Source organism: Sarcophilus harrisii, chromosome 2 (assembly GCF_902635505.1).
Source record: "Sarcophilus harrisii chromosome 2, mSarHar1.11, whole genome shotgun sequence".
NCBI classification, from domain to species: domain Eukaryota; kingdom Metazoa; phylum Chordata; class Mammalia; order Dasyuromorphia; family Dasyuridae; genus Sarcophilus; species Sarcophilus harrisii.
This window is the reverse complement of record NC_045427.1, coordinates 650,741,612-650,759,466: the sequence shown is the minus strand read 5'-3', so window position 1 is coordinate 650,759,466 and position 17,855 is coordinate 650,741,612. Positions and strand designations below refer to the sequence as shown.

The 17,855-nt window shown below is 41.6% G+C and overlaps 1 protein-coding gene across 1 annotated transcript in view; it reads left to right on the top strand.

The window, feature by feature from the left end:
• The window catches only part of ASAH2 (N-acylsphingosine amidohydrolase 2), a 56,153-nt gene extending 38,502 nt beyond the window's left edge, over nucleotides 1-17,651 (top strand). The window contains exons 14-20 of the mRNA XM_031949385.1: nucleotides 1,311-1,350; nucleotides 2,835-2,930; nucleotides 3,046-3,141; nucleotides 7,016-7,162; nucleotides 11,035-11,094; nucleotides 14,454-14,542; nucleotides 17,113-17,651. Coding sequence (XP_031805245.1) covers nucleotides 1,311-1,350; nucleotides 2,835-2,930; nucleotides 3,046-3,141; nucleotides 7,016-7,162; nucleotides 11,035-11,094; nucleotides 14,454-14,542; nucleotides 17,113-17,302 — 718 coding nt within the window. The 3' untranslated portion in view covers nucleotides 17,303-17,651. The remainder of the gene's footprint in view (nucleotides 1-1,310; nucleotides 1,351-2,834; nucleotides 2,931-3,045; nucleotides 3,142-7,015; nucleotides 7,163-11,034; nucleotides 11,095-14,453; nucleotides 14,543-17,112) is intronic.
• The last annotated feature ends 204 nt before the right edge of the window (nucleotides 17,652-17,855 follow it).

Here is a 17,855-nt window from a genome sequence, read left to right as displayed (position 1 = left end):
TCCCATTATTTCTTACAGTGTAGTATTCCATCAAATTCATATGATATTAACTTGTTTGAAATAGCTAGGTGATACAGGGGATAGAATGCAGGACCTGGAACCAGGAAGGCTCATTTTCCTGAGTTCAACTCTGGCCTCAGATACTTACTAGGTGTGTGAGCCTGGGTAAATCACTTTACCCTATTTGTCTTAGTTTCCTGGTCTGTAAATGGGCTGAAATTTTTGCCAAGGAAACCCCAAATGGGGTCATGAAGAGTCAGACATGACTGAAATGACCAAACAACAAAGAACTTGTTCAGGCATCCTTTAATTAATGGGCACCTTCTCAGTTTTCAAATTGCCACCACAAAAGAGCTACTAGAGTATTTTTTTTTGGTATACACACGCACAATTCTTTTGATCTTTTTTGATTATATTATATATATATATATATATATATATATATATATATATATATATATATATATATGAGTTGTTTTCATTCTTTTTAAATCCTTTGGTATATAGACATGATATAGTAGTGATTCAGGGGACTTGGGTCAAAGGGCATGCACAGTTGAATATTTTTGGGGAATACTTTTAAATTGCTTCCCAGAATAGTTGGATCATTTCATAGCTCCAATTTTTTCCATAGTCCTTTCAGCAATAATCATTTTTCTTTTGTGTCAGTTTAGACAATCTTACAGGTATAAGGTTGTACCTTAGAATTGTTTTTATTTGCATTTCTCTAGTTCTTAAAGATTCAGAGCACTTTTTCAAATGACTATGGATAGCTTGGATTTCTTTCTCTTAAAACTTCCTATTCACATCCTTTAATCATTTATCAATTGAAGATTGATTTCAATTGTTTCTTATTTTTTATACATTTGATTCAGTTCTTTATATTAGAAATGAGGCCTTTATCAGTGTAAATTGCTGCAAAGAGACCTTGCCCCATTTCCTACTTCTAATTTCTAATTTTAGCTGCATTGGTTTTGTTTGTGTAATTTAAAAAGAAATTATGTAATCAAAACCGTCCATTTTACCAAGAAACTTACATTTTAATGGAGGAGGCAGCACACACACACATATACAATAAGCAAATATAATATAAATACAGAGGAGATTGAAAGGAGCCTTGCCAGGAAAAGGTATTAGCAGTAGTAGAAAAAGGCAGTGGTGTACAGCAGTAACTTTAATGTAGGGGTGGGGAAAGGGAGGTTTTTGGATGTTAACGCTATTGAAACAGGTCAATGCCAAGGCTTGTTTTTGTACTTTTCAATTCTCAAAATACCTTCCTTTGATTTCAAACATCTCTTTCCATGGCTCAGGACAATGTCTGGAAGGCGACTTCGGGAGTCTATTCAAAAGGTAAGTGAAAAGCTAAAATCCTTGGCATTTTAATCATTTATAGCAAGTGACAAAAACATTTCAGATTTCTGTACTTAGTGCCTCTCTTATGATTTCTTCTTTAATATCATGGGAGATATGAAAAGTATGTTAGTAGTAAGTCTTAAAGAGAAATAAAAACTAGAAAATTGAAAACAAAATGAACATTTTAGCTAGTCTTCATATCTTTGATTGCATTTTGATTTTTAAAATCCACACAAATAATGGTGATTTGGAAATTTCTTGGTGAGGGAACAGACTTCAAGCTATCTTTGATTAAGGAGTATTCACTAAGAGATTAAATGACGTTCTAGCGTCTCACAGTTAATAAGCGTTGGAGGTAGGAAACCTTATCTAATAATGATGCTGACATTTTTTTCCTAAAATAAATATCCTGTAACTTATACATTCAAAAAGGAAGCATTGTGGTATAACAGAAAGGCCAGTCCATTTGGGAGACTCATTTTGTGTAAATCTTTTGTATCCTGATTAAAAATAGACAGATAATGGATCTGTTTAGGGGAAAAGAAATTTGTCAATTTTACATTAGTCTGTGAGCTCCTCAAGAGCAGTTCTGACTTTCTTTGCATCCTCAGCATTAAGTGCAGGGTAATACACATGGTAGGTGCATGATAAATGCTTGTTGAGTGAATTACCTTACATATGGAAATGTTAGCTATGACTATGACTATTTTATGTCAGAGAAACTTTAAGAAAACCTGAACCCTCCATGGTAAGAAGCTTAAATTGCAATGACTCAAAGAGATGTACAGATTTCGAGATATCTCCACCCCAAATGTTCATATGGTCTATTGTGTCTGACCTGGGGTGGAGATTTCTGAGCTTTTATTGGTCTGATCAGTCACAGTCTGACACGCTGTATCTTGATGCAACACAGTCATGTGATTTTGGTTCTCTTAAGACAACAAACCAAACAAACAGATGTAAGATTTTGTTTTTTAATCAAATGTTTATTTTTTAAATTTGATAAATTGAAACACAGAAGTTAAAATTCTCATCGTTCCAGTGAATATTCCACCAAAGTCCCTTAATTAATGCACTTTTTTTTTGCTTCTTTTTATTAAAGCTTTTTCTTTTCAAAACATATGTATAGATAATTTTCCACATTCACCCTTGTAAACCCTTGGGTTCCAAATTTTTTTCTCCCTCCCTTCCCCCCATCCCCTACCCTAGAGGGCAAATAATCCAATATATGTTAAATATTCTTTATACATATTTCCATAATTATCACGCTAATTTTTAATAAAACTCACCCAGTCTTCTGTGTGTTGTAGAAGAGTTGGGAATACTTCAAGAACTTTTAACGTAGAATATTTGAGTTGATTAATGATGAGTACAAGGTGTTAAGTGAGACTAGAATAATAAATGCCATTTTGTGACAGAGTTCTGCCTCGAAATGTATTTTCACTGTGTTCTTCATGCTTTTGTACTCCTCGAATGTCCAGGAATTCGAGACTAATGGGAAGCAGAACATGAGCGTGGTGACGGCGGGGCTCTGCAATGTTTATACACATTATATCGCAACCTATGAAGAGTACCAGGTGAGCCCCAAGCACTAGCTGCCTCTAAGTCTATTTCTGTGAGATCCTTCATAGAAGATTGGGCAAGTGAATCCTGATATTTGAGGTTACAGATGCCCTTGTTCTCTTCCCACAGGTTCAGCGCTATGAAGCAGCATCCACAATTTATGGTCCCCATACTCTCTCCGCCTATATCCAACTCTTCAGAGGTCTTGCCAAGGCCATTGCCACGGTAATGCCAGTGTTTGCACATATGGGGAAAGGAAGAGGGGTAGTTTCATGTGTTTTCGTTGATGTGTTCTCGTTGTTTTCATTTCATTCTCTCTCTTAAAACTCACACATCCTTGAGGGAGGTGGGACTCTAAAATAATGAGACTGAATTCTTTTTCTTAAACAAATACCTTGTTACTTATGCATTCAAAGGGAGTCAATGGATATAGACGTATAATGGAGGGACCAGTGAATTGACGTTCTCATTTTGTGTAAATCTCGGTAGTTTGAAATTGATTAAAGTATTGATCTCTTTTTAACAGGGGAATCATCTCAAAAGAGCTCCATCTACTTATGAGAAATCAGCAAAAGAGTTTATTCTGGGTCAAAATAGACTTCACTGGAATTTAACATATAGATCCATATCCATACTTATATATCATTCACCTTTCCTTTCTTTCTTTCTTTCTTTCTTTCTCTTTCTTTCTTTCTTTCTTTCTTTCTTTCTTTCTTTCTTTCTTTCTTTCTTTCTTTCCTTCTTTCTTTCTTCCTTCCTTTCTTTCTTTCTTTCTTTTTCTTCCTTCCTTCCTTCCTTCCTTCCTTTCTTTCTTTTTTTCTTTCTTTCTTTCTTTCTTTCTTTCTTTCTTTCTTTCTTTCTTTCTTTCTTTCTTTCTTTCTTTCTTTTTCTTTCCTGCTTTCCTTCCTTCCTTCTTTCTTTCCATTTATATATAATATTATATTTCTATTATTTATGTTATTTATATGATGATATAACAATATATTTATATATATGCATATGAACAAGTATATCAACTTAAGGAAACCCAAATGATGAAAAATCTCCTCTAATACAAATGACTAATTATGGTCATGACCCTGCCAATAGTAATGATAATATTACTAGTAACCAACATGAATTGTGATACTTGCAATTTTGCAAAATGCTTTATATACTATCTTCCTTGAGCTTCAGGGAGCCTATGAGATCTTGGCTCCTCCATTTTGCAGATGAAGAAATTGAGTCTTAGAGAATTTAAATGAATCAACTGTGAACCAATAGCTCTCTTATTGGACCAGTAACTAATTCCTTATCTGATTTCTCTTTTTCTATTAGACCCCTTACGCTATTGAAACTAACAACAACCATCCTCTGTTTCAAATCTGCATCTAATATTAACTCCACCCAAAGTCCAGTAAATATTGGAGGCAGGATTCAAACACGGATCTCCCCCAATTCTATTTTGAGTGCTCTTACCACCACAACCTGGATAACTACTACTAATTGTGAATATTTGGGGAAATAGCCCTGAACTAGCTGGCAGAACTTAGGAGGCTAAAGCCATTAAGAGGCACCTGCAGAAATTGGTGAAACAACAAAGGAAGATCCCCAAAGATAAATCTCTCGATTAGCCAATCCATTCACCGAACAATCAGCATGCTTTTTTTAAGCATCTGCTATGTTCTGAGTGTTGGGGATACTAAGACAAAAATTAACTATTTCCTTCTTTCAGGAAGCTTACATTCTATAAGGGAGAAGATGCACCTATATAAGTTTATATAAATATATAAAATATATACATATATATATATATATATATATACAAATGTATATAGAGTATATACAAAATCAGGTTAAGGTTTTCAAATATTATTTTAATCTTGGATTAGAGGTATACCAAGGATTGAATTTAAAGGTCCAGGTGACACATTGGGCATATTTCAATTAATCAATCAATCAACAATTATTAAATACCATGTGCCAGTCAATGTGCTAAGCACTGGAAATGCAAAAAGAAGCAAAAATTCAGTCTCTATTCTCAAGGACCTTCTAGTCTGGTGGTGTTGTTAATGGCGGGAACAACACCCTTAGATTTATCCATAGGAAACATAGTTTCTGCATGACCTTTTAATTTTCATTTGAAAACACAGCCTATAAAATTTGTTTTATTATGACTATATTCCAGAAATTTATTTCTAATTATATAAGTAATTTCACTATGCTTAAGACATGATACATTCTTAAATATTATTAAAATTCGAGCCAATAATATCCACATAATATTGAAAGTTAAAGAAAAAGTGTTATTTGATCTGAGTAAATTTGTCTGAGGCTCACTTGACAAGAACTTAGGAAGATTCATCCTGATAATAAATGCCTTAGCTTTCCATAATGTTAAATTTAGGATGAAGGAGAAAATGGAATGGTTGCTGAAGTGGAGATTCTCTGGGTGACAATACCTGGACAACATCCCCTCGGGTTTGGGGCTTGGTCTTTGGCCCTATGGTTGGAAAAATTTGGTTTTTATTAACTAATAATTAATTATTAATAATTGATTTTATTAATTATGAATGCACAATTGATTGAGTCCTGGGAAACTGAGCCATGCTAATTAGACACACAAGAGTTATAAAGTTAGGATAATATATATATATATATAATATAAACCTAGGATTAATTAATTTGTTATTAATTAATTTATATTAATATAACCATTCAGGAAACCTGTATTAGTTAATCAGTTTATTCCTTCCCTAACAAGAAAATCCTCATGGAAAAGCAGATCCATTATGGAAATTTACTTGGTGAACATGGGAACTTGGATGATTTTAAGGAATTGGTTATTAGAATTATTAGAGCAGAATCTCAGAGCTGGAAGGAGAAGGAGCTGGGGGCTCTACGAGTGACAGGCCCACTCACAGAAGTACCTGTCTCCAACAAGGAACAGTCCAGAGGTGGACACAAACTTAAGAACAATACAGATCCATTAAAATACAGGAACAAACAGCCCTTTTCCTCAACAGCCTCATACCTAAGTACAGTGAGCACCCTTTTTAATGACTGCCCCATTAAGTACAGAACACTCTCTCCTGTGCTCAGAAGTGTGGGACATTTTATGTTTGACACAGAATGGCTTTTTTAAAAACAAGTTATTGAGCTTCACTTATGTGAAACGCTTGTTTCTTCAGTAATATCAGATAATTGCGGGTTTACTGTATCTGGTGGGGGAGCATGAACTTGGGGCAGGAAATCTCAGGCCAAATCCCATCTCCGACACTTATTAGTTGTGTGACTCGGGGTAGGTTGCTTCTCCCAGCCTGTTTCTTCATTTATGAAATGGACATAATCATGCAAATAACACCTGCTTCAGAGGCTTATTGGGAATCAATATACATAAAGCACTTTCCATATTTTTAAATGCTATTATTATTGTTATTATTGCTAACTATGGACAGCAAAAATAAATTCAGTCTGGACTGCTACTTATGATGAGGCTATTATTGGTCATCTGGTTGAGGGAACTGTTTGGGTTTGGATAGACTAGATCCCTCTAAGGTCCTTTCTAACTTGGAGATTCTGCCTGTAAATCTGACCTAAAAATTCCCAAATATCATTTGTTCTTTTGTTGAGTCAGTTAGTTGTTTTTTGAATCTTCATGGCCCCCATGAGGAGTTTTCTTTTAAGATACTGTAGTAGTTTGCCATTTCCTTCTCTGGGTCATTTTGCAGATTAGGAAACTGAGGCAAACAAGGTGAAGTGACTTGGCCAAGTTCACACAGCTGGTAAGTGTCTGAGGCTGGATTTGAATTCAGGTCTTCCTGACAGCTCAGCAATCTATGGTACATCTAATTGCTCCAAGTATCTATGTGCCAGTGGGTGAACTTGAGCATATTTTTAGTCATTTAGAGCATCATTAGGCCACCATCTTTCTGGTGTTACAACATTGCTTTGAACAATGAAATGGTCATTTGAAGAAGACAGAGGTTTAAAAGCGTAGACCTTCAGCTCAAATGTCACATAATCAACAAATGGGGGCAACTTACTACAAATTGGGGGCCTCTCTGTGCGTATTCATGTATTGGATTTTCAAATTAAGATTTTCTCTATTCTACTGTAGGACACGGTGGCAAATTTAAGCCAAGGACCAGAGCCACCCTTCTTTAGCCAGCTGATGCTGCCCTTGACGCCGAATCAATCTGATAAACCCCCTGGGAACATGAAGTTTGGGGACGTGCTGCAGCCAGCCAGGCCACAGTACCAGCAGGTAAGACCCTTCAAGACACTTTGGCCTCTTGACTTCAATTTCTGAGCTTTTGTGCGGGTCGAGTATTTCATTTCCCCCGTCTCCAATTGGACGGTGTCCGTGGCTGTTCTTGGCAGTGACCACTTTGGCAATCAAGCCTTCTCTCGAGAAGCAATCAAGAGAAATGTGCCTATTGGAGATGATATTTTTGAATTCTTCCAACCATTTCTTTAAAATCCTTTGGTTTTGAGAGGTGGGGGTGGGAGAACACTTCTTATGGAGCTAGGAGGGAGCTGATTTTTAATCTGGCCTCCAACATTCTGGACCAAGAGTATGGCTCTTCAATCTCTTCATCTCTCCTCGGCCCCCTCACCATCTCCCCTCTGGCCAGAAGCTTCCTTGATGGCTCAGCTCCAATTCCACTTTCTATAGGTTGCCTTTTTGGTGCGGCTTTTCCCACCTAGATCATCATCAACTTAGTGTGGGTGTGGGAGTGTGTCTCTGTGTGTATGTATACATATTGGGTATATGATGTATACCTTGTAAATAAGGTATATTTATATGCCACATATATGTATATATCTTATCAATAACAAGATACAATCTGTCTCTCAATTTTCTATACCTTAATATAGCTATGCATACTATATATAATATATAAAAACAAAATATAGACTGTCTATATAAAACAAGGTATAGACACACTAATGTTCACATATATACACCTATACCTATATCTATTATTTTTCATTTATTGTTTACATGTTGTCTCCTTTTTTTAGGCTGTTAGCTTTTGAGGGCAGGGACTATTTTTGTCTTTCTTTATTTCCCTAGTACTTAGCAACACAGTGCTTGGTGTGTAACAGGTGTTTAATAAACACTTGCTGTGTGACTCAGTTTCCCCACAAGTAAAATGACAGTGATAAGGTCTGTAGCACTAACATCACCCTGGATACATAATTCCATCTCTCTGTAGCTGTTTTTCAATCAATAAAATGGGGAGGGGGTAATTATGGCAAAGTGGGGAGAGGATATTGATGAAATCCCTTCCTCCTGGTTCCTCTGTGGTTTGGTTATCTTTAAGAGTTCCTAAAGAAGAGATGGTCTGAGTTCAAGTCCCACCTTGGAAATTACTTCTGCCTTGGCCGGTTACTTGGTGGCACTCCAGGCACAGAGGTCAAGCAATAAAAAGGCTTGGAGATGGGAAATACAGCATCGTCCTGTGTGCAGAGCCTTGAGGATTTGGCTGGAAAGCAGAGTGGGAAGAGGAGGATAGAGAGTAGGAGGTTTGGAGAGCTCTCGACACCAATCAGAGGGCTTCTATTTGTCCTGGAGGCAAGAGGGAGCCGCTGGAATTTATGGAGTAGGGAGGTGACTGACCTACGATGGCCGCCGCAGGACAGGGTGGAAGGGGAGAAATTTGTCTGAGGCTCCTGACTAACCCTGGCGAGAAGCAAGGAAGAACTTGCCTTTCCTTGCAGCTGTGAGTATCTACTGGGGAGCCCTGGTAGAAATGACAAGATTTGGCCACTGACTGGATCCCAGAGGTGAGGGAGAGAAAGGAAATGAAGAAGACTTGGATCAATGAAATCCTGCTTACTCCATTGTAGAAGTTGCCAAGATACAAAGTGAGACTCGGGGAGGATGAACCCAAAATGGAACTCCAAAGTGAGGAGTGAAGGACCTGTAGCAGCTGGGGGTGGATGAGCTCCCCTTTGCCTAGAGCATTTTCCCCAGATGTTCAAGGGAGTTTCCCATGAGGCTCTTTGGCCAGCTCTGAGATTGCGTCACACTCCCAGACCTTCTGGGCCCATTCCTTTTTGCTAATATAAAACCACGTCTGGCGCTTTTGAAAGTTCTCTCAATGATGGTGGAGGAATCACTTGTGTGTGCTGAACACTTAGGGCAAGGGTGTTTGGCAGTAACAAGAAGCTTCAGTCAGGATTAAGAAGCCTTTGGTACTGTCTATCTCCCCAGTCCCCAGGTACAAAGGCCACAGTTGCCTCTTTGACTGGATGAATGGCCCAATCATGGGCTGATTGGCTGTGCTGGAAAGTGCTTGGGAAGGCACCGACCCCAAGTCTTCCACCTCACAGATGGGAGGCCAGACACTGGCAGACACGTGCCTTAAGGTTATGCGGGAAGGCATCAGCCTAATCAGCTTGCATTTGGTGAACACTTCCTGTGTTTCAGGGCCCCAGCTGGTGGCTTCCTGAGTTGGCATCAAACCTAGGTCTCCTGTCTTAAGATCTGCCATTGCCACATTTGGAAACGTTGGGATGTCTCCACTGCCATCTCTGCTTTTGCATTGGCTTTGATCTGTGCCTGGCTCATGGGGTTGGCTGGTCCTTCACCCCTTTTCCTGAGGATTCCCTGACAGTTCCCTGTTCTAGGCCTTGGAGCTGGACTGAAATGCGCCCCTGCCCTTGGACGGGAGTAAGCTCATTGGCCATCCTGCTGTGACCAAACAAGCCTTGTCCACATCAGCAGAAAAATAAAGTGCAGAAGGAGAAGATTAGAAGGGAGCCCCTGGCCTGGGCTAGATACCCGGAGTGGATTCAGGATCAATGCCAAGAGTCCTGTGCAAGTCACTGCCGCCAATCCTTGGAACCCGGGGGGATGCTTGGTGCTCCGGGGCCAATTTTAATGATCTGTCCTCAGTCAAACATCCTCCCACTCTCCTTCTATCTGTGTAAGGCTGGGCTCAGGCTCCTGGAGAAGCTGGTGGGCCCTAAGCCTTTGCAAAACCCTCCCTGGAAACTCGATGATTTTAAAATAATTGCCATGAATGGTGGAGGCCAGTGAAGCATCTTCAAAGGACAGAATTTCAGAGAGTAACGATCCCAGGGGCCCGAGCAAGGCCATCCCTCTACACGGTGCCCAGTGAGTGACCGTCCAACTCTCCTGCCCAAACGGCCCATTTACCTGTGGGATGGGGCCAAAGGTGCTGATGGGCAGGAGCGTTTTACCCTACATATGGTGGGACTTTGACTCAGCAGCTTTTGCTCATTATTTTTGGTTCTCTCCTCTGCTCCCCATGGTGTCTGTTTAGCCAGTGGGAACCTGGGAAAGCGTAATTACTTTCTAGCTCACTGGATGGGACCCAAGGAACTGAGGGGAGATAGGTGACGGGGAATGCCCCACGGGCAGGGAGGTTAATACTTAAATGTAGGTTCTCCAACTTCCAATTCTGGGCTCTTTGTCTTGGAAAAATCAACTGAGAAGCAAGTATTAAGTGTTTGCTGTGTGCCAGGGACTGTGTCAGACATTAAAAGGAAACAGTCTCAGTGTTTCAGGTGCTATAGGCATGAGAACATGCAGAATATAGGCAAGGGGGAGGGACAGGGATTTCTTTGAACTGAGGAAGCTCTGATGCCCCCAAGCAGCTTGACTCTTTCTCTGCAACTGTGAGTCTCAATCCGGAAGCTCAGGCCCCAGGGATTAGTGACATGGCTCGTCCTTGTTCAGTCAGTCCCCGCCACAGGCCGGCCTTGGACAGGCAGGACTTGCTGGCTCTGAGGCCAGCCTCCATTCCTGCCATTGCACCCTCTCTCCTACAAAATGACTGAGCTAATGAGAGCTCTGTGTAGTAGCAGCTTCATAAAATATGGATGCAATATAGATCGTGCATTGGACTTGGAATGGCTTCAAATCCATCTTCAGCTGTGTGACCCTGGGCTAGTCCCTTTAACCTCTGTCTGCCTCAGTTTCCCCATCTGTAAGAAGGGGATAATTATTAGGGGTAGGGATTAATTATGCACCTACATCCTAGAGGTGTTGTACGAGGCTCTCTACACAGGTAGAGCACTTTTCAAATGCTAGATAGAGTTGAGCTTTTTTTTTTTTTTTAATGTCCTCATCACATCTCATCAGATAACTTCTATTTTCTTCAGGGTGAGGTCGCTGAGGTCGTTTTTGTTGGTGCCAACCCGAAGAATTCAGTAGAAAACCTGGTGAGAATCATTGCAATATACACAGAGTTGCTCTGGAGGGAAGCTGGACTCAGCTCAGCCTTTGGCTCAGTGTCTGGCTGCCCGGCCCCTTCCCCAAACCCAGGGGTGCCCAGACGCCCAGTCCCAACCACTCACAGGCCCCCCAGACAGTCGCTGTTGGTCTGAAATATAGCCTCGTGCTCCTGACCTTCAGGATTCCCAGTGTCCTCTGGGGGCTCTGCTCCTCCTCCTGGGTTCCAGGGAGAAACTGTCCCATAGAGAAGGAGGCAGCTCGTGCAGAGGCTCACACACATGCTGGGGAGGGCAGCCACCATGGCCCCTGGAGGGCAGAGATTTGGGTGAGGGAATATGATGAGGAGGTTTGTTGCCTCTGAAATCCCAACAGGGAGGCAATTGTTTGCTTTGTCTACACAGAAAATCTCACCCTGGGATGATGTGTTCCTTCTCTTGTCCTGTTCTATCCTGTCTTCTTTTCCTCTATATTTTTCTTCTTTCTTTGTTTCTTTGTTGTTTCTTCTTTCTTTGTTTCTTTGTTGTTTCTTCTTCTTCTTCTTCTTCTTCTTCTTTTTCTTCTTCTTCTTCTTCTTCTTCTTCCTCCTCCTCCTCTTCCTCCTCCTCCTTCTCCTCCTCCTCCTTCTCCTCCTCCTCCTCCTCCTCCTCCTCCTGCTCCTCCTCCTCCTCCTCCACCTCCTCCTCCTCCTCTTCCTTTCTTTCTCCTTCTTCTTTCTTCATACATGCATACACACACACATGCACACACACATACACGCACAGACTCATATCCATCCATGTTTGTATACTTCCACATCCACACACACATATGTCTAGCCCTCTGGTGTTGTTTCCATTATGAAAACTCTCTTTACCTTTGGAAATCGGCACCTCCCAAGTCCCTCAGTCTCAGAGTGCTCTTTGGGACATGAGAGGTGAGTGACTTGCCCCAGAGCCACAGCCAGGACGGGTCAGCCTGGGTCCACCATGCTGTCCCGCTGGCCCTCTGAATAAATGTCTAGAATTGGTGTCTGTTTCCCAAGGCTGGTGGAGGGGCTAAGAGCTAGTCCTGGAGGAAGGAAGACCCAGCTTTGGTCCCTGACTCTGACACTTATAAATTGCATGTTTCTGAGCTAGTGGCCTGAGTCTCTTAGGGCTCTCAGTAATCCTGAGCCTCGGTGACCCACGGCTTGTTAATGACCATCGGCAATGGGCATTTCCACACCAGCCGTGACATCACCAGTCTGGATGCCTCTAAAGTTTATTGGAAGGTGATGCAATTTGTGGCCCCTAGGCTGTCCTGGTCTCTGGGTGACCTTGGTTTAACCTGTGACCCCTAGATCTCACTGCCCCAGAGGGCCCTCTCTTGGCTGGATGGCCAGGCTAGACAGTCTAGCTCCACACTTGCTCGTCATTCTGCCTTCTTGCTGATGGATGCTCTTGTTCGACATCCACACCTTCCTCCCCATGTCGAGCCCCCCGACTCCTGTCTCCTGACCAGTTACAAAAACGTTATTCTTGTAAACCAACTGTGGGGTTAAATCTGGCCCCGAAGGGGGGATTTTGGACCTCTTGGAAATTTGTTTTTGCAAAAACAAGCAAGAGCCCTGCCTACCAATGCTGGAGACAATTTGCATTTTTATATAACGATTTTCCGGAGGATATCAAAAGGTTCTTTGGAAAGGATATGATTAATCAGCCTATTCGATATCCATGGGAACCAGGCAACCGGGGAAATATGTTCTCCGTCATTGCCATGGAGAAACGGCAGCGCCTAAAGTTGAAAGGCTAACAAAGAAAACAGGCTCTTTCCTTCAGAGCCTTGGATACCTCCAGGTAAATGATTTGCATGGCTGGAGCTCATTAAGCCTCGGAAAAAGCAGGCAGGAAGGGAAAGAGCTTTCATGAGTTCCTGAACCCCACGTCCTAAGCCAGGGCTCCCAAATAAGTCTTTCCCTCCCTAATAATAATAAAACAACAACCACAGCAACAATAATACATAAAATAATAAGAGCAACCAAAATAAACATAATAAATAATAGTGACAATAGTAGTAATAACTGGGATTTACAGAGTAGTTGCTATACTAAATCATTTGGTCCCCACAACAACCCTGGGGAGTCAGAAGCTATTATTAGCTCCATTTTGCATTTAAGAAAACAAATACAGAGAGGGCCTTCCCAAGATTTCAGGCCTGGGAGGTGTTTGAGGAAGGATTCAAACTCAGCTCTTTTTGTCTGTCTTTCCAGTGCTCTACCCACTGGACCACTTGATTGACCTATGCCCTTGCTTCTCAGCCAAGTCAGCAAAAAGCAGAGCTCTTGGGGGGCAGCTAGTTGGTGTAATAGATAGAGCAGCAGCCCTGAAGTCAGAAGGACCTGAGTTCAAATCTGACCTCAGACACAACACTTCCTGGCTGTATGACCCTGGGCAAATCACTCAACCCCAGTTGCTTCAGGGGGAAAAAACAGAGCTCTTGGATTCCTCTGAAACCTACTCAACTTGATTCAAGTCAATGGCATGAGCATTTATTAAGCACTTACTATGTACTGGGCATTGGATGAGGCTCTGGGGATACAAATGCATAACTGATACCCTTTAAAGGACTTGCCTTCTATTTGAGGAGACATGTATGCAAGAAAGGAAAAAAAATATAACAAATGTGAGCAGCTGGGCAGGCTGACTTGCTAATTATCCACTGAGCTAGTGGAGCTGGCTTCCCTTCAGTCCAGTGGGCAGCTCACTGCTCCTCAGGGGCTTTTTGCTTCCAGATAAGCCATTCCCCCTTCCTTGGGGGTCTGCCTTGCTTTGAAGAACCTCTAAGATCACAGCAACCTTGAGTTTGCAGCCAGGTTTGTAACAGTTCAACATTAGTCTCCTCTGTTGTCCAGCTGTTCTAAAAGAGCCGTCCAAATCAGCTGCATAAAGGAATCGTTTCTTTCCCCGAACTGGTAATTATTAAACTGAATACACGGCACTGTTTAATGCTTGTGTTAATCAAAAGCTTTATGCCATTTGTTGGCTTAACAAACATTGGCCTGAAAAATAAAACCAAAGCCCAAAGGGAAGGCAGGAGGTGAATGGGAATAAATGGCCCAACAAATGTTGATCCTTTTTTGGAAGAAGGGAGAGTGAGAAGGGGAAAGAAAGTCCCTGATCTCTCATCTACCCAGATTTAGATCCTCAGGTGTAGTTCGGGCTGGCATCCCTCAGTACTCCCAGCAGCCACAAGGTGAGATACCTTCCCCCACACTCATACCTCCTTCTTGCCTTTTATCTGCTTCTGTATTTCCTACCCATAAGCCTCTCTTTCCAAGATGGGGTCAGCAGCACTCAGTGTCCAACAGGTTAATTTATTTCTGTTCTAGACAGATCACACCTTCCTGAAAGTAGAGAAATATGAGAACGCTTCGGCGGCGTGGTGGACGGTGCAGAATGATGCCTCATGGGACACCAGGTGAGTCGCTCTGTCCTGTCACTTAAACCTTGAGAAGAGTTGGTTCCTAGAACCTGAATAAGCAAGAGAAGTGGGGGAGACCCATTGGCTGTTGGTGCTGGATGTTGGGTTCACCGAGCATCTTACCGTTTTCTCGGCTTTGTCTCCCCCTGGCCCCGGGGAGGGCCCAGGGCAAAGCTCTTCTGAGCTTCACCTGGCTGGAAAGGCTTTGAGTCTGACACTGGTGACAGACTGTGTCTGCCAGCCTGCCTAATTGCAGAGAGCTAAGGAACACCAGTTGCAGAATTTTTATTGACATCTTCAGTTTTTACGTCATTTTCATTTTCCATCCTTTTCCTTGTCCCCAATTCATTATAACAAAGAATAGAAACAAGAAGAAAAGAAACAATTCAGCAAAACTAAGCGATACATGAATCAAGTCTACTATTGGCATCATGGGTCTGTGCCAATATTCTCCCATCTCTGTAAAGAAGGGAAGGAGGAAGAGAATTCTCTCTTTTCTTTGGGGTTAAGTTTGGCTGTTATAATTTCACAGAAATGAAGTCTTTTTTTTGCATCATTTTACTAGTTAAAATACTTTTATTGATATCTTCTGTTTCTATATTTCTAATGGATTCGTCTCCTCCCCCTTTGGGGGAACTGTCTTCTTTAATAAAGAATAAACAAGAGGAAACCCCCAAATAAAACATTGTTTTTCCTCATCTGCCATGTTACATACCCACAATGCCCAGGGAAGGAGATCCATTTTTACATTTCTTTTTTGGAACCAAACTTAGTTATAATTTCTTGACTTTCAAGGTAATTTTCATGTTCTTATTCTTTCCAATGGCATCATTGTACACAACTCTTTTTTAAGTTTATTTTTTATTGACGTTTTTTATTTTCAAAACATATGCAAGGATAATTTTTACCATTGACCCTTGTAAAATCTTGTGTTCCAATTCCCCCCTTTCCCCACTTCCTCCCCTAGATGGCAAGTAATCCAATATATGTTAAACATGGTACTTATATATGTCAGTCTGATATAGACATACATATTTATACAATTATCTTGCTGCAGAAGAAAAATCAGATCAAAAAGGAAAAAAAATGAGAAAGAAAATAAAATTCAAGCAAACAACAATAAAAGAAGTGAAAATACTATGTTGGCACACAACTCTTCAAGACTTAAGGGATCTAGATTCAAATCTTGGTTTTGCTGCTCATAATTGTATGGTCTTGGAACAATCATTTTTTTCTCTCTGGAATCAGTTTTCTTATATGTAAGATGAATGGGTTTATAAGAGCTGAGATTTAGAGGTATAAGAAAGCTTCGAAGTCACTGAGTACACCTTCCCACATACACACTCCCCATTTCACAATGAGGAAACTGAGGCCCCAAATTGGTGAGTTATTTGCCCAGGATTGGGTTCCTTCCAATGTCTGTGATCTTATATCTTATGTGATCTCATATTATATAATCTAGGTTGATAGAAAGAATGATAATTATATTATTACTAGCATTTATGTAGCACATTAAGGTTGGCAAAAGACCTCACAAATCATCTCCGTTCTACCGATGAGGAAGCCGACTCTGAGGCTGAATTTGAACTTCTGCCCCATCTAGCTGCCTTGGAGTCTTGAGATGTTCCCATTTGTCATTTTCTACAAAACTCAGTGTGTGTTTGTGGTTGTGGTTCCTTTTGTCTCTGCCCTCTTGCAATCCAACCTCCACACAGCTGCCCACATCATCTCGCTAAGAACCAGGTGGGACTCCATCACTCTCCTGCAGAAAGAACATTAGTCTCTTGCCTAAGAGGCTCTGGCTCTCCCGACCCCTGGAACTCATGGATGTGGAAGATTCCTTTGTGAAGTGGGAAAATGAGAAGAACAAATATAGAGATATCTGATTCGTCCTTGAGTAGCCTTTTCCTTTGCCCAACACCAGATACTGATTGTGTACCTACTATGCTCTAGACCTTGAGTTGATAGCAGAAAGGACAAGACAGAGTCCTGTTCTCTGAAAGCTTCGGGAGAAACCTGAATACAAACAAAATAAGTTTGAGATGCGCTGACTGTGTCAGAAGCTACGTGACGGCATTTACGGAGGCTGATTGGCACTGGGCACCCACTGGCTGGAGGGGGTCCAGTGGATAGAGTGGAAGACCTGAGGTCAAATTCCATTCAGGCATGTACTAACTTTAGGATTCTGGGCAAGGCATTTAACCTCCGCTTGCCTCAGTTTCCTCAACAATAAAATGACCATGATAACAGCACCTATAATATATGAGATATATAATAATAATAATAATAGCCCTCAGGAATATTATGAAGATCAGATGAGATGATATTTGTGAAATACATTGCAAAGTACTTGACACATAATAGGCTGTTTCTCTGCTTATGACTCTAAGTGAATTATTTAAGCTATAGCTGTCCTGGCCAACTCACTAGAACTCTGATGTATAAAGATCTTCCTTATTGGCCCTTCCCAGGGAGGAGATTTCTTCCTGAACATCCTTCTTTATGACTGTCTAAAAATACCTCTTTTCATTAAAATTCAAACAAAATCTCTTTGATTTTGCCCTCAGGTTTTACTGGCATAAAGGATCCTCCGGTCAGAGCAATGTAAGCATCGAATGGCACATTGCGGGCACCACCCCGCCAGGGCTCTACAGGATTCGCTACTTTGGGCATAGCCGGAAGCAGAATATCCTGCAGCCGCCAGATATTATTGCCTTCCAAGGGGCCTCGGCCTCTTTCTGGGTCGTGGGGCCCTAGTGATGAGCTGACAGCCAAAAATGGTTCTTTCCAGTCATTTTCTTCCTCATCTCTCACGTACCCGGCAGCGGATGGGGATGAGGCACCCCACTGGTGTCTGCAGCCGCCCTTTTACCCTGACACTGAATGCTACCAGGGTGAGTGTGGATCCACACACATGGCCGTGTGGGTGCTTTGGCAGGGGGCTGGGAAAGAGGTGGCTTTAATTGCTGTGAGATGCCCTGGGAGAAGCCATCCCCATGTGACTTCATTCCTGATCCGCCGCCGCCGCCATCTAGAACAGCCGGTCACGGCACAGCAAGACTGGTGTCTTGCCAAAGTGATTAAAGACTTGTAAATAGCAATTAAACAATTTATTCATGAAAAGATTTTTTTATTTGTGTCTATGTATGTGTCTCTTTCTGTACATGTGCCCACCTTGGTGGGCACAAATGAATGTCATAAGATCACATATTCATAACTGGGTGACCACAAGGCTTAGGGTCAGGAAGTCCCAGGTTCAAATATAGCCTTGGACACTTCCAGTTGACTACCTTGTGACTCTGGATACAGC